Genomic DNA, 20,638 nt, shown 5'->3' with positions numbered 1-20,638 from the left:
GTCCACAGATAAAAAAATGCTTTTGCTCTTCATGTTACTGAAGTGGACAGTACAAATCTCGTTTGTGCTGAGCCATGTTTGGTAAAAGATTGCAGAGACACACCTCCAACACAATATCTCACTGAAAGGAAGACCCATCTGAAAATCTCCATAGCATGTGTTTTCAAACTCTCTTAATTCACAATCCACTCAGGTAACTCAAAGTTCTCTATCACATGCTGGTATGTCATTGCCAGAAGGATGTAAGAAAATGGCTATTACTTGCACTTGAAAACATTTGGGCAAGTTTGTAATTTTTTTTTCTTATTATGAAGAAAACTAGTCCTCTGACTCCTTGAAAATGACAAATTATTATTTGAGAAGTTGATACAAGGGCATAATTTTAATGTTTTTATTTGCTCACTGAATTGCTGAAAATCAAGAATTTCACAGAATTGTTAGGATTGGAAGGGACCTCTGGAAATCTTCCAGTCCAACCAACTGCCAAGGCAGGGTCAGCCTGAGTAGGTGACACAGGAGCTTGTCCAGGTGGGTTTTGAATGTCCCAGAGATGGAGACTCCACAACCTTCCTGGGCAGCCTGTTCCACCCTCAGTATAAAGATTTTTCTCAGGTGGGACTTGTGTTTTAGTTTATGGCCATTGCTCCTTGTCCTGTTTGAAACCTTCCTCTGTGATAAGTACTGATTTCTTCATTAACTTTAGCAACTTTAGCAACCATCAGCTTTCATTCATTATGTTAACATCGATCCCCTTGTTCTGTTTCGTTTATAGTAGAAAGACATACCAAAAGTTTACAAACAGGTCCAGAAACCATATAAAACCCATTCTCTGGTAAAATATTATTTTATGAATAGTGCATGGTTCATAATCTTTTCATATTCTAAAAGCTTCTGATATAATCATTGAATAAATATACTGTACCCAGAGGAAACAGATCATTATCTGAAGTGCATCTATTAATTTTATTACCTTATATATGGCACATAACAAATTGTGCCTGAACTTTTTTAATTGTGCAGCACCTCACATGCAAGTGCTTTGGAATTGCCACTTAATATGAAGTAAATCTTATTAAGTGCATCTATCATTTGCCATGGTGCTGTGATAGAACAATGTAATATTATTGTGGGTTTTGTATCTTTTGACTCCTGTGTGTTAAATAGTAACTCACAAGATAATCTATATCTTCCACAGAACAGTGGCACTTAAATATTAGATGTTTTATCACAACAAATTCATTTGTATTCACTTGAGTACTGCCTATAGAAATTCTCTGAGTATTCATTTTGATGCCCTGTTTATTTTATTCTAAACTACTATAATAGTTGAGTGTTCGCTGAAACTGCTAAATTGCTTCACTCATGCATCAACAGATGTGTTATTCCATTTTAGAATATAATTTAGTAAAAAAAAACAAAATAGGTATTTTTACTACTAAATGGGAGAAATATGGAAGTTTTCTTTGATTGTAATCATCAGACTTCTTTGAAAGCGTGGGCAAGGAGAGGCAGAGCACAGATCAAGTAGAAGATGGGTGGTTGGATAAAGAAGCATCCACCAAAACCATCAATGATTTCCCTTGTGATAGCAAAAGTCCTTCAAATGGCAATGTCCAGACACACTGCTTACAAACACAAGAATAGCTATGCTGTGTGACAAAGCAGTTCTTTCTAGTGCAAAATACTTTTGCTGACAATGGCTGAAAACATTTACATAAGGCAAGAATAGTGCCCTGTATAAACGCATTTCCTCAGAATAATTTCTTCTGAGCTAAGAAACAAACAAATGAAATCTTATATAAATCAATCCAATTATCTCCAGAATTTGAATCCTACTTTTTGCTTATTCCCTCTCCTATCACAGTAAAAACAAAAGCAAGAAAGTAAATATAAATGATACAACAATGGAATTCACTACCATTCTGAACTTGCTCTTACAAACCACCAGACATTTCATCTTTTTATGTTCTTTATCTGTTACATTCAGAATCTTGTTTAGGAGCAGAGGAAGAACATTTTATATATTAACTAAAGCCAGGAATTCAGTGATAGCATAACTGGAATCTTAAAGAGTCTAATTATTATTAGTCCACATCTAATTGACACACAATAAGTGAAATTTAACAATGCAATTAAAATTGTCATCACTTGACTTCTGAACTCATTTATGCTGTAAATCTGTTTGCCTTTTGTAGTCTTTTAATTACAGATTACACTGTAAATGGATGACAATCATCAATTGTATCACTGACTGGTTTCTCTAAAGAATAACAAAGGGAGCATCATCACTTTTGATCTGTAAATTGTAGTAGTTAAAAAGGGTTTTCATTCAAAATAACACAGTACATCTTTCCTCCACTAGATGTTAAACTGCAGACCTCCCACAAATCCATACAGGCACATTAAGTCCAGTTCCTTCCCATGTTATGGAAAAGAATTCCAGCACTGGAACAGGAAGGTATGAAGGCACAGTCACGCTGCTCTGCTTAACATTACTTTGGAGATTCTGCAAAACTTTCCTCTTATTCCTAGTGAATCCAGCAATCAAAAGAAAAAAAAAATTCTACAAACCAAAGAAAGACTATAGAAACTTAGTTGAATTACTGTGGAAAATATAAAGCTGGATAACTCTACTACAGTTTGAGATGCAGTTTTAAAGTTGTTAATATTTTTACATAACTTTTAGTTCAATGTTAATTGAACTAAATTGCAACCATTAATTTTAATTGCAATAGATGATAATGATTTGGAAGAAAAGACAAATAGAAAATATGTTCTCTTCAAAAGTACAATGGCTTTACATGACAGTTAACTTTGTCTACCCTCAAGGAGTAATTTTGAGCACTTCACAATATATTCCATTTGCAAATCCTTTTTAAAATCATCTCACAGTTCTCATCAACTAATGTTAATTATTTAATTCTACTCTCTACCACTGGTAATTACTGCATTCATTAACCATTTCAAACACTGTTCTTCAAATTGACTTTGCATTAGTGGAGTAGCTGAAAGACCCATAAATATTTAGGGCTTCAAGTCCAGAGGAATTGTTTCTTTTTTCAAAGGGATAGTTTCTTCCCTAAAACCATGACAATCAGGGATCTTCGTTTTCACAGCCAACTAATCTGTCATCAGTGCTAGAATATTTTTGCTACCAAGGTTACCACAATATATGGCATGACATAGAGCAGCTGACAAAGCTGATGAAGCTGATAAAGTCAAAGCTGGCTTAGTTAGTCTACCCTGTACCTGCACCCCAGTTGGAGGATGTGCTTCCTACAAAAAAGGTGCGATTTGTGACATAGTGGAAATATTTATATGCACATCTAGCCACAGTGGAGATCACGATATCTACAAACCATGAATAAGAATGGACCCATGAACTGAGGGAGAAAAAGGAGAATCTTCAGTTAAAAACACATAAGAATAATTAAGGCAGAATGTTAGTCTACTTGATACTAGACTTGGTAGGCAGTACAGTACCAGGAAAGCATTATCTAATATAGTAGTAGGTTCTGCAACTAAAACCAGAGTTAGTCATCATAAAGTACTATATAAACCAAAGGTACTAAAACTGGAATTCTTGAGGTGCAAGTCTCCATTTGGCCAAAGGAAGAGTGAGGCACTGCTAAATGTGCCCTAGACAGATTCTGCCCAAATTAGCAACCTCGACGTGTCAGCACACAAGTTTCAAATGCTTCCTTAAAAGTCGTGTACAGTCAGTTCTTCCAGGCAGAAAACATGTTAAAAAAAAAAAATCAGAACTTTTTATGTACTCAACCATAAAACAGCCCAAATTGTTTCAAAGAGAGTGCAGATGTTACCAGATTCCCTTCAGTCTATTCAGTGAGCCTGGGAAGGGAACCCTTGAAGCACTTGTTACAGTAATGATAATTAAATATGCACCACACATCAAACATGACCACTTTTAAAATATTACACCTTTATATTTAAGCAAAATAATTTTAGGCTTCCATCAAATTTCTTTAGCTTGGCCAGTTAGTACCTCAATTTTAGCTATTTAATTCATGGTTCTTCACTGTAACAATTTAGTAGAAAATATATGTTCTGAAGCTCAGTGCATTCATCATCTGTATTTCTGGCAATCATATCAGTATGACAGATGTTGGCCCGGGTTTAATATTTTCTTGTAAAGTAAGACATTCTTCAATATCAAGGACAACGGCATGACTTACAATTTTACTTTCATTTACCTTTCTTTGGGGTTTGTTTTTGCTTTATCTAGAAATTCAAAAGAATTATATAATATCATATTTAAAAAAAATGCAAAATTGTACAGCTACTTTTCTTTTTAAAGAGTTGTATAAGTTTTTACATTTATCATCTTTGAAAAACCAAATGCCAAAAATTTCTTCCAAATCCCAATGTTGTATTTCCTATGACACAGACCATTGCAGCAATATGTATATTAAAAAACATACATTTCACATTAAAAATCAGGACGTGCTTTTTTTCAAACTTTTAAAGTAATGCCTTCAGAGCTTTTCTAACTCAGATGTGTTAAAGTACTTCAAAAGCTTAGCATGCTCACAAAATAAGATTACAACTTAAGTCTCTCCACAGAACAGATTGTTAATATACAGTTCATTACTGTGAGCAAGTTTTACACAGATTTCTTTTCATGGTACTAAAGTGGTAAAACTTTCTTTTTTCCCTCTTTTCTAATTAACAGATTTAACATTCAGAAATAATAAAATAAATATAAGGCAATATCACTTTCCTGTTCCATTTGGACTAATATAATTCTTGTGATAAATATAAACCTGTACGTTTATCAAATCTGTAAGAAGATTATCTAAACCAACTCCCAGGTAATTACCATTCACCATCTGTTCCACCAGGGCCTCAGCTGATCTGCTGGCATCTTGCAGTTTTCTGTACTTCTCAGGCTTTTCTCGCTGGATGGCCTGCAGCATGACAGGAAAAGGTGAGTATTTCAACAGAGGGATTTTGAAGAAGAAAGTAATTAATCTCAGGGATGCCTTCTGATTTCTCAAGACCATTTACCCCTCATATTGCCCTGCCTGCCTCCCGATTTGCAATGAAAACAAGCAGGTACCACATATAACCAGGAAGGGAGTCAAAGTCAAATGCAAAAAATGGAGAGACAGAATACAACAGAGCTGAGAACACATCAGTATTTTACAGACAAATAAAAGAAGTACAACCTAAGAGCTAGTCAAAGCCCAATATGTCAAAATGAAAATATTCATTCAACAGAAATTCCTTGTGGAAGAATAGAGTAGCTTATTTCTCATGTTAACAGCAAAAATTGAGCACGCTAACCAAATCACAGGGATTCATAGCATACTACAGTATTGAACCCATATACAATTTGATATTGTATGATATTGTGTCATGTTACTACTTTGGAAAAAAACAACCCTGACTCTGTAAAATGCTTATTAAATAGATATCTAACGTATATAAGACCATATACAGCAGACATCCATCCATGAGCTATTGAGTAAGAGAGTTAACTGCAGATTTAATTCAGGCTTCTCATTATGTATTGTAGCCAATACGCCTGATTCACCTCTCTGTATGCAAAAATTTCTCACCTATGTTCAGGTTAGCACTCAGGCTAGCTGTTAAAATTACAGGATATAGAAGAAATCTAAGTTTAAATTTCATTTTACATTAGTAGCAATACTAGTGGAAAGTAAACTCATTTTAGATCTGACAGCCCATCAATGCTGTCTTGTAATTAACATCATGAAGTCACTTCATTGATTTCAAAGTAATTTAGTAGCATAATTTAGGTGTAATTTAGAAGCTCTAAATCAGAAACCCAAAGAAGCAGCATGGGGCCACAGTCAAATTTGATACCAAAAATAAAACAGACTATATACCTCCCAGAGATCCTGACCAACACAGTCTCCCAGAAATCAAGAGTCCCTCACTTTACTGCAGCAGATACACACATACAAGAGCCTATGTCCCCACAAGTCCTACATGGTATACATGGAAAGGTAACACACAGTCCTGGATGCAGCTTCTCAGACTGGCTGAACCCACTAGGCTTCCTGATCACCTTACTTATTCCCACAACAAAGGGATGTGCTGGGTGACTGGACTCTTCGGGGGAAAAGGTTCCTTAAACTGGAAAGAAAGCTCAAGTAGGTGTCTAAGAATGTAGGATTTCAGTAAAGGAACCTTATACACTTACACTTGAAAATACTATTTTTCAAATAAATAGTTATGCCTACAGAATTAATATAAACACCTTTGCATAAACTCTCTTATAATAATACTTAAAGTGTAATGCTTTAAACTTCTTCAGTTCAATAAGATAGAGCTCCCTGAATGACTTCTGTATGTGAGGAGACATTCAGAACTTGAAAGAGAAATTTTCAGTTAAATTAACACTTTTCCACAGCCTACATATAACTGACATTCATTTGTGCATACAGAAATGGTTAAACAGCAGGCTTTCTAACATTACTTCGAAGCTTCTATTAAACACTTTCACTAATACAATTTTGAATAAATAAAATATATAAAGAAAGGTTACTAAGAGAATAATTAGGGATGAAAATATTTTGGATTTTATAAACATATCTTTAATGCATCACTAAATTATCCCTGAAAGATTATGTATATTAATCCCAATAAGTTAAAGATGATTATATTAATTATCTGTAGTTTTTGTAGGCCAATAAAATCTTGTACCATTTCACTGTACAATTTAAATATTTTCCAAATTAAAGTCTATTAATTCTCTGCAGAGATCCAAAGTTTCTTACGGAATCTTAATTAATACTACTCTGTCTATAATGTCAGGTATAATTAACATGAGAATAACTACTGAGAACTGAACTGAATCAGTAAAACACTAAAATATATTGAAAAAATTCTACTCTGTAGAATGTCTGTAATGCCAGGTGCGTAATTATCATGAGAAAGCACAAATGAATCATAAAAACTCCTCATAAAATATACTAAAACTTATCTTTTTAACATATAAAAATGATATGACATCAGAGCTAGTGGAGGTGAACCCCTCAGGGCCCAGTAACATGCTTTATGTGCAGGAAAATGTGGAGAAATCTCCACCTCTCTCCTGAAAGATTAAAGTTTCCAGGTCCTGGTAGAAAATATAAGCACTATATTTGAAGTCCTTAAATAAACATAAAAATTTGGTACATATTAAACTTTCTGTCAATTATTTTTCTCCATTAATTTTTATGTAATTAGCATATATTATGAAAATGAAGGTCCAGCACCGGTTACAAGAAGACAATCGCTTACACACAAAAAAGCACAGTGCAAGCCAAAGGAGAAAAGCCTGGCTTCTTGTTCCTTGTACAAAGACAAATTATGTGATCCTGGTAGAAGGGAGGAAATTCACTCTAGTTACTTACAGCACTAACCACATAGTCCTGACATCAGTCTGTACACATTGTCATTCTATGCTGAACTTGCAAACTGTGTCTTGGATTTTTAAGATTTTAAAGAAGGATTTCCATAACCTTGCGTAAAGTGCCTAGAAATGAAGGGAGCAGTACTGGAAACATCTCTCATGTATCTCTTTGGCTCTATTTTCTTTATTTTTTGCTTTACTGAAGGGAACCATACTCTCAGCTCAGGTTCGCTCGTGACACCAGTGGAATGGGAAAATGTTGAAGAGGTTTACGAAGTTTTGAAACTCTTAGATTCTGTACACACCTGTAATAGACATCTTTTGACTCTAGTGGCAAAGCCACTTCAAAGTATTTCCAAATATTTACTTTCTCCTTTTTTTAACTATTTTTGTTTTCTGTAAAAGATTTTTTAGAAAAAAAAGACACCAGTAAGAGAGTAAAAGGTTGGCTTTATGGGCTTTTGTCTAAGCAGGGATTAATTCTCTTTTGGACTGCTTTCTAACAAACAGTGCAAATGTATTATAGCCTAGTCTTAATTGATTGAAAGACATTATAAATTCATCTTTCGCTAAATGCCAGCCAAAGGCGGAAAGGCTATTTTCAGAATACTAAACATTTTATTTGACCTTGGGACTTTAGTTGGCAGTTAATGACTTTGTAACCTAGAAAATTCTGCTGGTTGGAGAAATTTGGATGTTATTCATGTATCAAATCAACATCCTACTTTTAGTGCTCTGTGAAAGGGTGCAAGGTAGTAGTACTCCCTGACCTCCTGTGATGGTGACCAGTTACCCTTGAGGGCAGGAGAGGGCAACATTGTCATCACTAGCTCTGACTGTGATTCATCTCTCAAATATACAGGCCCAACAAAGCATGTCTGAAAAAGGTCACTAAAACAAAACAAACATAGGAGAATGGAGTTACTGAGAATGCCAAGAGAACAAATTTAATTGTCTGGAATATCTGACATTTTCCCTTACATCTGTTCCTTATATGTTTATACTTTGATTCTGAAATTCTAGGTGCTGCTTCTTGGCTAACCAAAACTCCTTTCAAGGAGTTTTATTTCCAGTTAAATGTTGTATAATCTGAAATCTGACTTATTAAGCAAGATTTTCTATCAAAAATTGTGGGTGTTTTTTTTGCACCTGAATCTTCCTATATTTGAATTTGCAATATTGAAAGCTTAAGAAGAACAAAAAAAGGTCGGAGTCATTGTTAGGTCTGTTTTTAGTAAAATACACATACTAACTGTAAACTTTTAATGATGTGATGCAGCATAACAATTTTTACAGCATTAATGTTTGGATGTCTTCATTATTTAGGAGTAGTATGGTTGCACAACAATGAAACTTCTATTCCTATGGCATCCCAGTCTCTCTGGTCAGGTAAGGCGAGGGCCTTTGTAGTAGGGAAGGACTATAAATATTTTTGCCTCTTCCCAAACACAGGAATGGACTTTTGCGCATGTCTAATATATTCAAGCTACATAATAGATCTGCCAAAGGCTAATTTCCTGCCAGGATATGAAGAGCAGCTGGCTTAGCAAACAGTGTCATCGCATTTCATACAGCCTGCTCTTGGCTCTGTCTCCCCCAGGCCTTCTCTGAGCTGGGATGAGAGCAAGCTTTTGCACTTGATGTATCATCAGTGATGGCAAAAGAGATTTCTTTGTGGCTTTCATTTCTGACGTCTGTGTCCCTCCATCACGCAGCAGATGCTCTTCCACTAAATCTTGTGGAAATGACCCCTCATCCATGAAAAATAATGGGCAGGAGCAAGCTGCCACAAGAAAAAAAATCCTAATAACCTTTCCTCAAAAGAACAGTAGGAAAGAAAGTCATTATAAAAAGGGCCTAGAACTCAGCACTTGCTATGTTGGGGAATAAATGGTAGATCTGACGTCAGCCAAGCACAGGTGTTCTGTGCTACACCAATGTATATGTTGTCATATGGAGAAAAAACCCTAAAAAAGACAGTAAGGGTAAAATGGGACTTCTGCATGCATTTGTACATGGTGGCATGCATGCTCGTACGAGTACAACAGTGGTGTATGACTATGTATGTCATTACACGTCCTGGTTTTGGCTGGGATAGAGTTAATTTCTTCTCAGTAACTGGTACAGTGCTGTCTTTTGGATTCAGTATAAGAATAATATTGATAACATTGATGTTTTGGGATTTGCTAAGTTTTGTTTGTCCTAAGTCAAGAACTCTTGTGTCTGCCTCATGCTCTGTCAGTGAGGAGATACATAAAAAAACCTAGAAAAGCTGGGAGGGGGCATAGCCAGGACAGGTGATCCAAACTGGCCAAAAGGGTATTCCACACCTTAGAATGTCATGCTCAGTGTGTAAACTGGGGGAGTTACCTGGAAGGGGGGCCAATCTGAGTTCAGGGATGGGGTCTGGCTTTGGTCAGCTGGTGGTGAGTAATTGTGTTGTGTGCATCAGTTGTTTTTTGCCTTTTATTCCCTTTTTATTATCATTATTATCATTTAATATAATTATATTTTACTTTGTTTCAATTATTAAACTAGTCTTGTCTCAACCTGCAAGATTTACTTTAGATTCTCCTCCCCATTCCACCAGGGTGGGTGGGGGGAGGTGAGTAAGCAGCTGCAATGGTGCTTAGTTGCCAGCTGGGTTTAAAGCACAACAGCACAATAAAATCTATTTCAACTATCATTCACATATGTTTCCTTTTTTTGCATTTCATCTTTTTTATATGGCTTCTTAAACTTTACTAGTGATTATAAATAAGATACTGTGGGATGACAGTATCTTATTTTCCACTGATTTGAAGCTCATTTTGAGGGAATTGAAAGGAAAAGTTTTAGCAAGCATCAATGAACTGTTCAAATCAATGAACTGAACAGTACTTTCTGCTTTGGCTATAATTTTAGGGATAGATACAGAGAAAAGACCAGGAAAAGTCAAATCAGGATAAGTTTTAAAAGCTGGCAGTTATAAAAACTTGGAGTTTAAAAGTTTTTTTTAAAAAAACATGTACAAAGACTTCCACTAACTGAAAACCATCCAACACAGAATCCATGTAGTATTTGTCAAGTGCCATCTTTCAGAGTTCTCTCTATCAAATTAATACATGCAATGAGAAGGTTTTCTCCCTTAGAATACTTAGAAACTTCTAAATGTAACTTGATTTTCTCAATAAAAATATTCATTTAAAAAGCAGTGACACCTTTGAAATTAAAACCAGTCTTGTTCTTTAAAAATATTTTCAATGTAATGAAGGATGCATATTGATTTTTCTTATATCTGTTTAGAATTATTGGTTTGTCTCAGACTGCTCCTGATACAAAGCAGATCCTTTTCTGCACTACTTTACTGAAAAGAAGCTGGAAATTGTTCTCTTGACAATTCAGTTATTCAATTTCCAAAGAGGTCAAAGGAACATCTTTGCTATCTCCTGCTATTCTGAGTGTCTTGAATTCAAACTTACAATGCTCGTGTGCTGGTCAAATACCACAACTCTTCCTCCAGTTTTATATATGTTTTATATATGTTATCACCAACTGAAATGAGACCTCAACAAATGTGGTAGGTAGTGGCTTCCCAGCCCCAATGTTCTCTCTCAGAACCAGCAAAGGCGAGGCAAAAGCTAGTGGCAACTCCAGCTGGGACCAAAGGAGAGGCTGTGGTTCACCTACCTCCACCCCTTTAATTGCAGTGATCACCACCTACTTGGAAGCAAAGAAAGGATAGAACGAGGAAGGTGAACCGTGGCTCCTGGATCCTTTAATGCTTTTATAAAGTCTTAGAAATTGACAATATAAGGTGGAACATCATGTTGGTTAGGGAAACCTGACAGTGCAGGTATCCTGTGTAATACGTAGGCCAAGATGAGCTAATTTCCCATCCTTGAAAATTATACATTCCTCAAGATGGGAATATATGAAAGGGAGATGAGTATTCTGTTTCTATTTTTTCCACTTTTTTTTCTTTTTAAATTTAACCTACAATGAAGATTGAAGAACTCAGAAAATTAACTATATATCTATTTATATATTAGATGAATCCCAGTAACTCAGTATGGAAGCACCTGAACCCATCAAATCTACTATGTATATTTGATCCATTTTGCATATATATATATGTATTTATGTATATTTCACGTAACATGAAGTGGTGGCATGAACTAAATTCAGGATATTAAATTTTAATGAGTACTTTCCAGCAGTAATATTATGACAGTATTAACAACTAAAATTGTTGCAAGAAAACTATGATTTAACGTGAAATTTTAAAAATTTATATTTAAAATCACAAGGTTCCATGTTCCTTAATCTTATCTTAGCTGATTTATGATGGACAAGCAGACAATGAGAAAAAACAGTAGCAAAACCAACTTCAATACAGTAACTTATTCCTTCTGTAGGTGTTCTAGGAGTATTTATCACCATACGTTTTAATGAAGTTCCATAATACACTGTGCTGCTATGAGTTAATCATCAAAAAGAATTCCCCTTTCTCTTACTCAGAAAAGATAGCCATTTTTTCACTGATCTACAAAAAATAAATAGGGAAGAAAATTTGTAACGGTTTAGTTTTCAAGGGCTAAATCCAGTCATTCAGACTTTAACACATATACACAAGCACAGCTACTCCTTAAGCAGCGCAGAACAATTAATTCTGGCCGAAGTAGACAAGAACAGTTTTTGATTCAGGCATGTTACTACAATAGAGTAAAAAAAAACAAAACCAAAAACAAACCAAAACAAAAAAAAACCCTGTGGAGGCTGGTGATTTTCATAGATATTTTACAGCACTGTAAAAGAGAATAGATATAGATTTTCTTTAGCATACACTAAAGTGACACTTTTCACCTTCTTCAATTTATGCATATGTAACGTCTAATTAAGTTCTTAGTATAGAGTGATGATGCATATTTAAGAAATGATATATAGGTTTTAACTTCACCTAAGACTTTCATAAATCTAGAATACCTTAATCAAATATGAATATGTATGAACAACAACAAAAATAATCTCTGTATTCACGCAGCCTATGTAGCAATTTTAGTGCCAAAACCTGAAATTCACAGAAATAGCGAGCAGTTCTAAATTTATCTTGGACAATCAATGCTTGCCAGTCTACATTTGAACCCACTTAAACTTGGACTTTGAAAGCCCTTTGACAAGCTAATACAGACTAACAGACGTATATACAAGCACTTTCTCCTACATTGACTCGTTCTCTGAGATCTGAGAGATTGCCTTCTTTTCGAAAGATTGCAAACTCGGGACTCTGAAGCACGGCTTCGGAGCGGGTCATCCAGCTGTGGAGCTCTGTTGTGTCAGAGTCAAACCTACGAGACAGAAAAGTGCAAGGAGACATTTAATTTCCACAAAGTTTCCGAAAACAGGATTTCACAGTAAACATGTTTAACCCATTGTTTAAACAAGCGAATAAGCAGCAATTTCTCTCAGTGAAAGACAGTTTTAAACCCCCATATGTCATTAGACAGTTCATGAAACTATTCAGTCTAAAATTTAGGAGTACAGCAATACTTTTTCATTTTTAAGACCCTGGTTTGACAGCCAGACAGATGCAGTAATTTTCACAATAAGGATTCTAATTTTTCAAGCTGATGTTTTTAGAAGACATGAAACAAATGTCTCCCAGAGTACCACAAGTCCTGTCGGCTTAGCTGAGGATGTAAGGCCTATCTGGCTGACTAAATACAGCCTTCAAGCCTGTGAGATTTCTGTCCCAGCTTGTGCTGAGGATATTATGCAGGATATTCAAGCAGAATATTTGACTATAAGAAAGGACTCTCTCTGGTTAAATCAAATTTGTTGTAGAATGTAATTACTAATAAACAGTAAAGTATAATTTTCCTACAGCTAAAGCTTTCTAAATTGAAATTAAGATCCCCAATTCTCTGCACATACTTTAGTTTTTACTCTACAGTCCTCTTTATTACAGTCTAGATTCTTTCATCAACGCCTTTAAAACTGATCTTAATTTTTGTTAACAAGAATGTGTCAAAATGCGGATATTTAAATTACTGATGTATACAAAATTCAAATGGTGATTCATTATCTATTGCAGTTTTTAAAACAAGAAGCTTCAGACAATATTTTTTCTCAGTTGTGCCACACTGTCTGCTTGATTGCATTTCTTTATTGAACTATATGTTTTAATATTTATATCTGCAGCTGATTTTCCTTCTGCGGCAATATAGAGAACGCAATGGAACAGAAAGACCTGGGGGGAAAAAAATCCTAGCTGTATCTTTAGCTTCCTTTGTGACTATAGGTTGTATCATTTACATACAATTGAAAAACTACTAACAACAGTAACTTGAATAATTATACCCTTAGAGGATTTAATTATTTTATAAAAATATACTCCATTTATACAAGATCTAAAATGTAAGGATGTAAGGTAAAATCAGGTGATACAGAATTCTACATATACTGAAATGAAAACTGAATATGAGAAACAGTTCCACGCTTTATCTAATATTTATGCCTTCCTTTTTCCTTCTGCACTGTGATTTTTTTATTCATAAATAATGAAAGCAAAAGAAAGAAGAATCACACACTGTCTTAATCCCAGTCCAACATCCTATATTCAAATTATAAACTCCCAGGAATAATTTTGATAAAACAATTCCTGATAATACTATTTGAACGCTCATCAAAGGAGAAAAAATGTGACTGTGAAGTAATGGAAGGTGCAGAAATCTTCATTTTTATAAAGTACTACAAGTTCAGAGGCAGGAGACAAAATTCCCAGATGGTTCAAGGAATCTCTGTGTTGGTAACAGATTCTAATTCCTGAACTCAAACTACGCTCCCAGTTAAGGGCTTCCTACCTCAGCTCTATTTCTGATCATTAAATCAACTGTAATTCTTGAAACATAATGTTATGTAAATTATAACTGCGTATTTGAGGATCACAAAACCCTAGAAGTCTGATAACAATGAAGACAAGTTTTTCAGTCCCTCAGTATGAAACTCCCTTGATTACAGGTAAAATTGCATGACTTCTAGCATTTGCTCCATTCTGAAACTGCAGGTAAGTAGGACTGGTGAGACCATCTCCCTGAAAATTAGCCTGGTATTACCCCAGTATAGGATGGAAACTGGCAGAGCAAAATATTTACCAGTGATCATTTCTTAAATAAAAGGACTTAGCCCTTGTCTCTGCAACACCTTCCTTGGAAGAGAAATGAGAGCATTTGGGACAGTTTTGACAGTACAACAAAATAATCAGGAACACATCTCATGGCCCACTGAGCCATCAGATGGTGATAAGTATTAGACACAGATCTTTAATGTCCCTTCCAACCCAAAGCATTCAATAATGTGATATGATTCTCTGATATGACAGAGCTGATCTCACATAACGGATGGCTCTGTCACTTGGAGTTTCTTCTGGAGATAAATATCACTCCACAAACAAAGCCTACAGCTCAAATAAAAGGGCAAAAAAGAGGGGACAGAAAAGAATTAAAATACATAAAAGTCTTCTAAGTGGCATTTTGCAGTACATAAATATCCTTAAGATAAAGATGCTTTTCAATTACCTTGGGGGAAAAAAAAATTCTCTCATGTTCAGCTTGTATAAAAGGAGGAAATACAGGTAGAACATGGCATTCAAACATTCCACTATAGTAATTGCATATTTCATTTCTGAGGACAGCTGCAATTACAAATTATATTAGCTCTAGATTAGTATAAAAGAATCAATAGAATATTTAAATCTCCTAAGTACAACAATACTTTTGACATAAAAAAATGCAAGATTACCTTTCGGATCCAACAAAGTTTAACGCATGTAGAATTTGTAAAAATAAATCTATGGAAGATAGATTTGGAAGATGTTTTCTTATTAGTCTTTTCTATGTCTGTTCCACTAGAGAGATACTACCTTTTACTGGTCTCACTGCCCTCTCTTTACAGGCCAGTACATGTCAGCTGAGTCCAAATAGAGTCTCTTTTTACTCCAGAGCATGTTTGAAAAAGCATCTTCACATTTTTAGTCCACGCTGTTCAAATTTTCATGGAAATCCCCCACAAATTGATTTTCTGGATCATCCTAAGCCATATGTCCACTTCAGATTCCCATTCCAAACTCTCTTACTGAGATCACCATGTATTTGTTCAAAATTAATTCCTTGTTCTGGCGGCTTTCCTTTTCTGCATTAAATACATTATAAACCTCACCTTTGAGGCATTTCACAACTTAGTTGCGTCACGTTTTTCTCTTTCTGTGCAGGAAACTCCAACTCAAATACCCAGCAGAGTATGACACTCTAGTCTTAATAGAAGTTCCCTATCTAATCAAATAACTTCTGGAAATTACCAAGTAACAACAAGAGTTATTTTGTTTATATTTCACATTAAAAAAATTGTAATTTTTTATTAATACTTAAAGGGTCAACTGACTCTAAACCTTCAGTTTCTGCAATATACCTTATAAAGGCCTATTGTGGTTCTTACAGCCACATCTAGAGAAAGACATCATCTAGAGAAAGACAATTGTATACTTTAAATTTATATTTCTGCCTTTTCTTATATACTGTCACAGTAAGATGATGATGCATACTTACACAAACAAATTCAATGTTGAACAAGTTCACATAGGAACACAAGGCATGAAGTATCTTGCTGTCATGTGGCCATCATGGTGTATAATCTTACCTCTAAACTGAATGAATTTTCTACTTGAAACTGCTACTATTTTACAGCTACAGTGGTTTCAGTACTTTGTTCTTTCAACAGGCACAATTTCCTTCACTCATTTGTTTTTTCAGTTCCCTCCCCAAACAAAATCACACTGGGCCTGCCACCACTGTGTATCTTGGACAGACATAAGACCATTTGCCTACATATTGAGCTGGCAGGGAACGATACAACTTTCATCCAAGCATCACATTACTGAATTATTTCATTTCCATGTCTGGACTGAAATGCCCAGCTCACCAGAGGTCTTTCTCAGCTTGTAGCTCCTCACTGCCTAGAACATATCAAAGAACAACTCTGCAGTATACGATGCCCATTGGCAGAATTACTCTGAGATAAACTAAGTCCCTACTGTCTGTCTTCCTCCTCTGTATTTGTAGCTGATGAACCATTAGCTGATAAACAGACTTGTTCTTATCTCCTAATTCAACAGCTGATTAATCCTAACAAATATTTTTACCTTTCTACTTTATTTAGTTCAGTTGTCAAATAATTTTATTTCCTTTTGGAATGATACTCTTAATCTCCTTTTACAGTTGTGATACTATTCCGTTTAGCATTATGACCAGCACATTTCTGTAATGCACACCAAGGCATGAAAGGAAATACTAGGTTGATCCCAAGTGTATATCTCCAACAGAAACTTCAATAGTACCATCTTATTAGTCTCATAGTTTTCCTTCTTTTGCCGACCATCCATCTTGCCACTGGGGTACTGTACCTTCCCCAGCCAGAGCAGTAATTCCTAAACTGTAACAAGGAATGCTTTGCAGAAAATCTGATAGATACATGATATGTAAGCAAGTCACTTTCAGCCAAGGCAAATGAAAATCTAGAAGTTGTTTTAGAGTGTGTTCATTAAAACCATTTGCCTGCAGCAAACAGCCAGTGGCTAGAGGTGGAAAGTAGTTTTAAGTCCATGGCTTCCAGTGAGAGCCCGCTGGTACCACTCCTATAATATAACAGGTAATTTCAGATGCTAAAAGTGAAGAATACATATTCTCAGTGTATTTATCACTATGCTATTTCTCACCTCACAAACAGGGTAAAGGGTTAAAAGTAATGAGCATTAAGAGGTTATACAGTGTCCATGTTACAGACCTCAACATGCCCATACTGCTTACACTCCAAATGAAAATATTTACGTCACCATAATTTTTCCTTTGATACATTTTTCTACAAAAATCCAAACTTTTCTAAGAAATTAAAATATCCTGTCATCTCAAATATAATAATTTGTAAAGAAATGAAGGCTTTTGTCTTTTCAAAAAATTGCTTTAACACTTGTTAAATAAAAAAACCACTAGATGGAGCAACTATCTTATTTTAAGATGCCTTCCTCTTCAAAGGGCATCAAGTCTCTTTCAAATCTTCAGATTAACATTATACCCATAATAATATTATAACAAATAGACTTTCCTTGGAAACATTAGGAAGCATGTACAAAGTTATTTACTAAATGGCTAAGAAAAGTATCTTTGGACATTATTCAAGCACATTAATAGTACAAATATGCTTAAATTAAATGTTAAGCATCTCTAACATGTTTGCTGTTTAAAAACTTAACATGAACAATTTTCAGATTTTTCTACGATACACAACTAACCTGTTTTTTCCCAAAATATGTAAATACCATGAAAATGAATGTTACACCTTGCAATCCTTTCTCCTATTTACGTTCTTTCTTCATTCTATAACTTCAGCGGTGTTACATTTATCTCTAGTCCTAATGCCTAATACATACTTTCAAGATTTTAATATACAGCTCCAAGTATTTTATCTGTCTCAGTTTCAAATTGATTCTTTTGGGAAAAGGAGCTTTTCTTTGCCTAGTAACAGAACTTAGCATGTGCTTGAATTACTATGACATTTTGAAGCATTACTTTTGAGGTAGTTTTAGATTTCTTGGGGAGGGCAGAGGCAGAGTTAAAAAAATGTAATCTGCTTCTTATCTATGCTCTCCACCACTTATGGTAAAAAGTTGTTTTAGGAGGCAAGAAAAATCAACAGCTACTTTCCCATGCATTCATGTCACAGTGAATTGGAGCAATGGAAATGTGACATTCGGTCCCATGTATGCTATTGGTCTACAAGTCAAATTGCTTCTCCTCAATTTCTTCAGTATAAATGGACATTCTCATACTTTCAATTCTGCCAAAGTACTTGCAAATATAAAAGTAAAAAGCTTTCTAGAAAGTTTGATGCTTCAATCTTAACCATTCATTTTTTTTCTACTCAGCTTGGAAGTTGGAGACCAACTCAATATTCACAGAGTAGCCAAACTACTCTTTCTTCCTCCTTGAAGAGGTTTCTAGAATTTCCAAAAGATGTATTTCACAGAGAAGAAAATCTAGAGCACAAATCTTTCAAAACATGTGGCAATTGATGATGCATTTATTTCAGGCATACTCTTTTACAGCAACAATGCTGACTAAAGCTTGAGGACAGATGAAAGAAGCTGACGAAACCTGAAGCATTATTGACTATCTCAAAAAAGCCCCAATGTGTCTTTCCCTCCCAGGCCCAAAAACACCATAAATGATGTTGTAGTGTGACAGCAGAAAGCAGCCAACACAATCTGTTTATTCACCTTCAGAAGCCTCTGACAAGCCTTTGATAATTGCTAGGTTGTTTTTTTTTTTTGTCAAACAAAAGCTAAAGAGTACATAAACATCAAGTATTAGTCATTAAGTGCTCAGGGAAAATTTTGAATGTAAACACACACACAGTATAGAACAATGTAGGAGAGGTAGGTTGAGAAACTCCATCCTCTTGTTTATTTAAAAAATCAAAAGGTATGCAGTACTATGGGCTTTGCTTGCCCTTGGGTGAAGCTACAACTAAATACATACAAAAACCCCTGAAAGATCTGTGACCAACAATGGACCAACAAAATAAATGACTGGCTGTTTGGGAATACAACCATGAGATTCTCCAAGCAAAAAAAAGTATTGATCGAAAAGGTGTCTAGTCACCAATGAGCATAGATATTTTAGCTGAGCACCCAAATTTTAAGATAAGTTTTCTTCTCCCATTATTATGTTTACACTTAGTATCGATTTACTTTTTCTTGTCTTTGAGAAAGACAACACCATACTGTAAAACATATTCGATTCCAAGACTGCATTTTTACATATTAATTAAAAACAGTAACAGAAATTGTTATTTTAAGCTGGACTTTCTAGAGAAGAAAGATCCATATGTTGTTGTTTTTTCCTTTTTGGTCTGTTCAGTCAGAAATGCCAAAAAGATGAAATCCTGTCTTCAGATAACATAACCATCATTCAACCTGCTGCCCAGCTGTGGACATCTGTAACATTGCTTACTTTGCACATTACCATAATGTAGGTCTACTCAGAGGTGTAACAGTCACATTGAACTAGTTCTCATGTGCTGGTACAATTGCATTGTTAAATCCAGTAACTTCTGCACAAGAAACGATAGTAAGACCATATTAAAGTGTATCAAACAATTAAATCCCTTCTTCATTCTACAATTCAGATTTCTTTCCTGTCAGATTAAAATAAAAATCTAACCTGTGCAGCAATGAAAAGGACTCTGATTTTAAATATATAAAAGAAACCACAACTTACTCAATTATCTAAAGTCATCCTAGACAAAGACTGAGAACTAAAGATTTTTCCATCTTGGCTCTTATACAAAAATTAAACAGAAATTACATGGTGAATGTCTATCTCTTAGATATCATTAAAATAAATCAAAATCCGTCAAAACCTAGTATGCATGGTAAAAAAATATAATACTCTTTAAATTTGGTAGAAGATCTGCCAATAATATATCTACAAGCAATCACAGTCTCAAATTTGATAATATGTCCTATTTTCTGTACAAGGATCAATCAAATTTACATATAACATTGCTATTTGCAGTGCTTTAAACAGACAACAGCTAAAACACTTGAAGAATTTATAATTCTCAGTTTATATAAAAAAGAGGATTTCAGAACATAAACAATTCCCATAATCCAGCTACTTTTTGCCCTCTGGTAGTTTGTTTGCATGAAGATTATGAAGTCTGTAGTCTTCTGTATCATGCTTATTTTATTTTCAGTATTAAGGTAAATCAAAAGAAAATGATCAAGAAGGAAAACGTACGCTAACATTACATATACTTGAGCTGAGAAAGGAATTTCTACTGCAAATTGGTCTCTGACTTCATAATAAACTACATATAGCAAAAATTTTCTCACAGAATTGAATAATATAGGCTTAAAGAAATCATTCTACTTCATCTAGTTTTAACTAAGATAATGCTTTCCTTTATAACAGTAGTTTTTTTTTACTTCCTTATGAAGTAAGATCATTCCAAGAACATTCCGTTTGAAAAAAGAAAAAGTGAAATGTTTTAAAATAACAATTATCGAAATACTTCAAAACTGCAGGAAAATTTTCATTCTTAACTTTTCAATTTCAAAATAAAGAACCTCAATATTTTCATGGTAGGGATCATGCTATAGTAAAGGTTTACTCTTGCATAAAAGCCAACGGGGCCTCGATCCTGGTTCAGATCTTTGCACAT

At 34.7% G+C, this 20,638-nt stretch overlaps 1 protein-coding gene across 11 annotated transcripts in view; it reads right to left on the bottom strand.

Moving 5' to 3' along the window:
• Positions 1 to 20,638, bottom strand: part of DMD (dystrophin) — a 799,860-nt gene that overhangs the window by 668,202 nt on the left and 111,020 nt on the right. For all 11 annotated transcript variants that reach the window (XM_017833948.1, XM_017833947.1, XM_017833942.1 and 8 more), the window contains 2 exons: positions 12,588 to 12,711; positions 4,841 to 4,928 (listed from right to left, as the gene is read on the bottom strand). In XM_017833948.1, the coding sequence (XP_017689437.1) occupies positions 4,841 to 4,928; positions 12,588 to 12,711 (212 nt within the window). The remainder of the gene's footprint in view (positions 1 to 4,840; positions 4,929 to 12,587; positions 12,712 to 20,638) is intronic.

The sequence above is a fragment of the Lepidothrix coronata genome, unplaced genomic scaffold (assembly GCF_001604755.1).
Source record: "Lepidothrix coronata isolate B3197 unplaced genomic scaffold, Lepidothrix_coronata-1.0 Scaffold225, whole genome shotgun sequence".
Classification (NCBI taxonomy): domain Eukaryota; kingdom Metazoa; phylum Chordata; class Aves; order Passeriformes; family Pipridae; genus Lepidothrix; species Lepidothrix coronata.
This window is presented reverse-complemented; position numbering and strand designations above follow the sequence as displayed.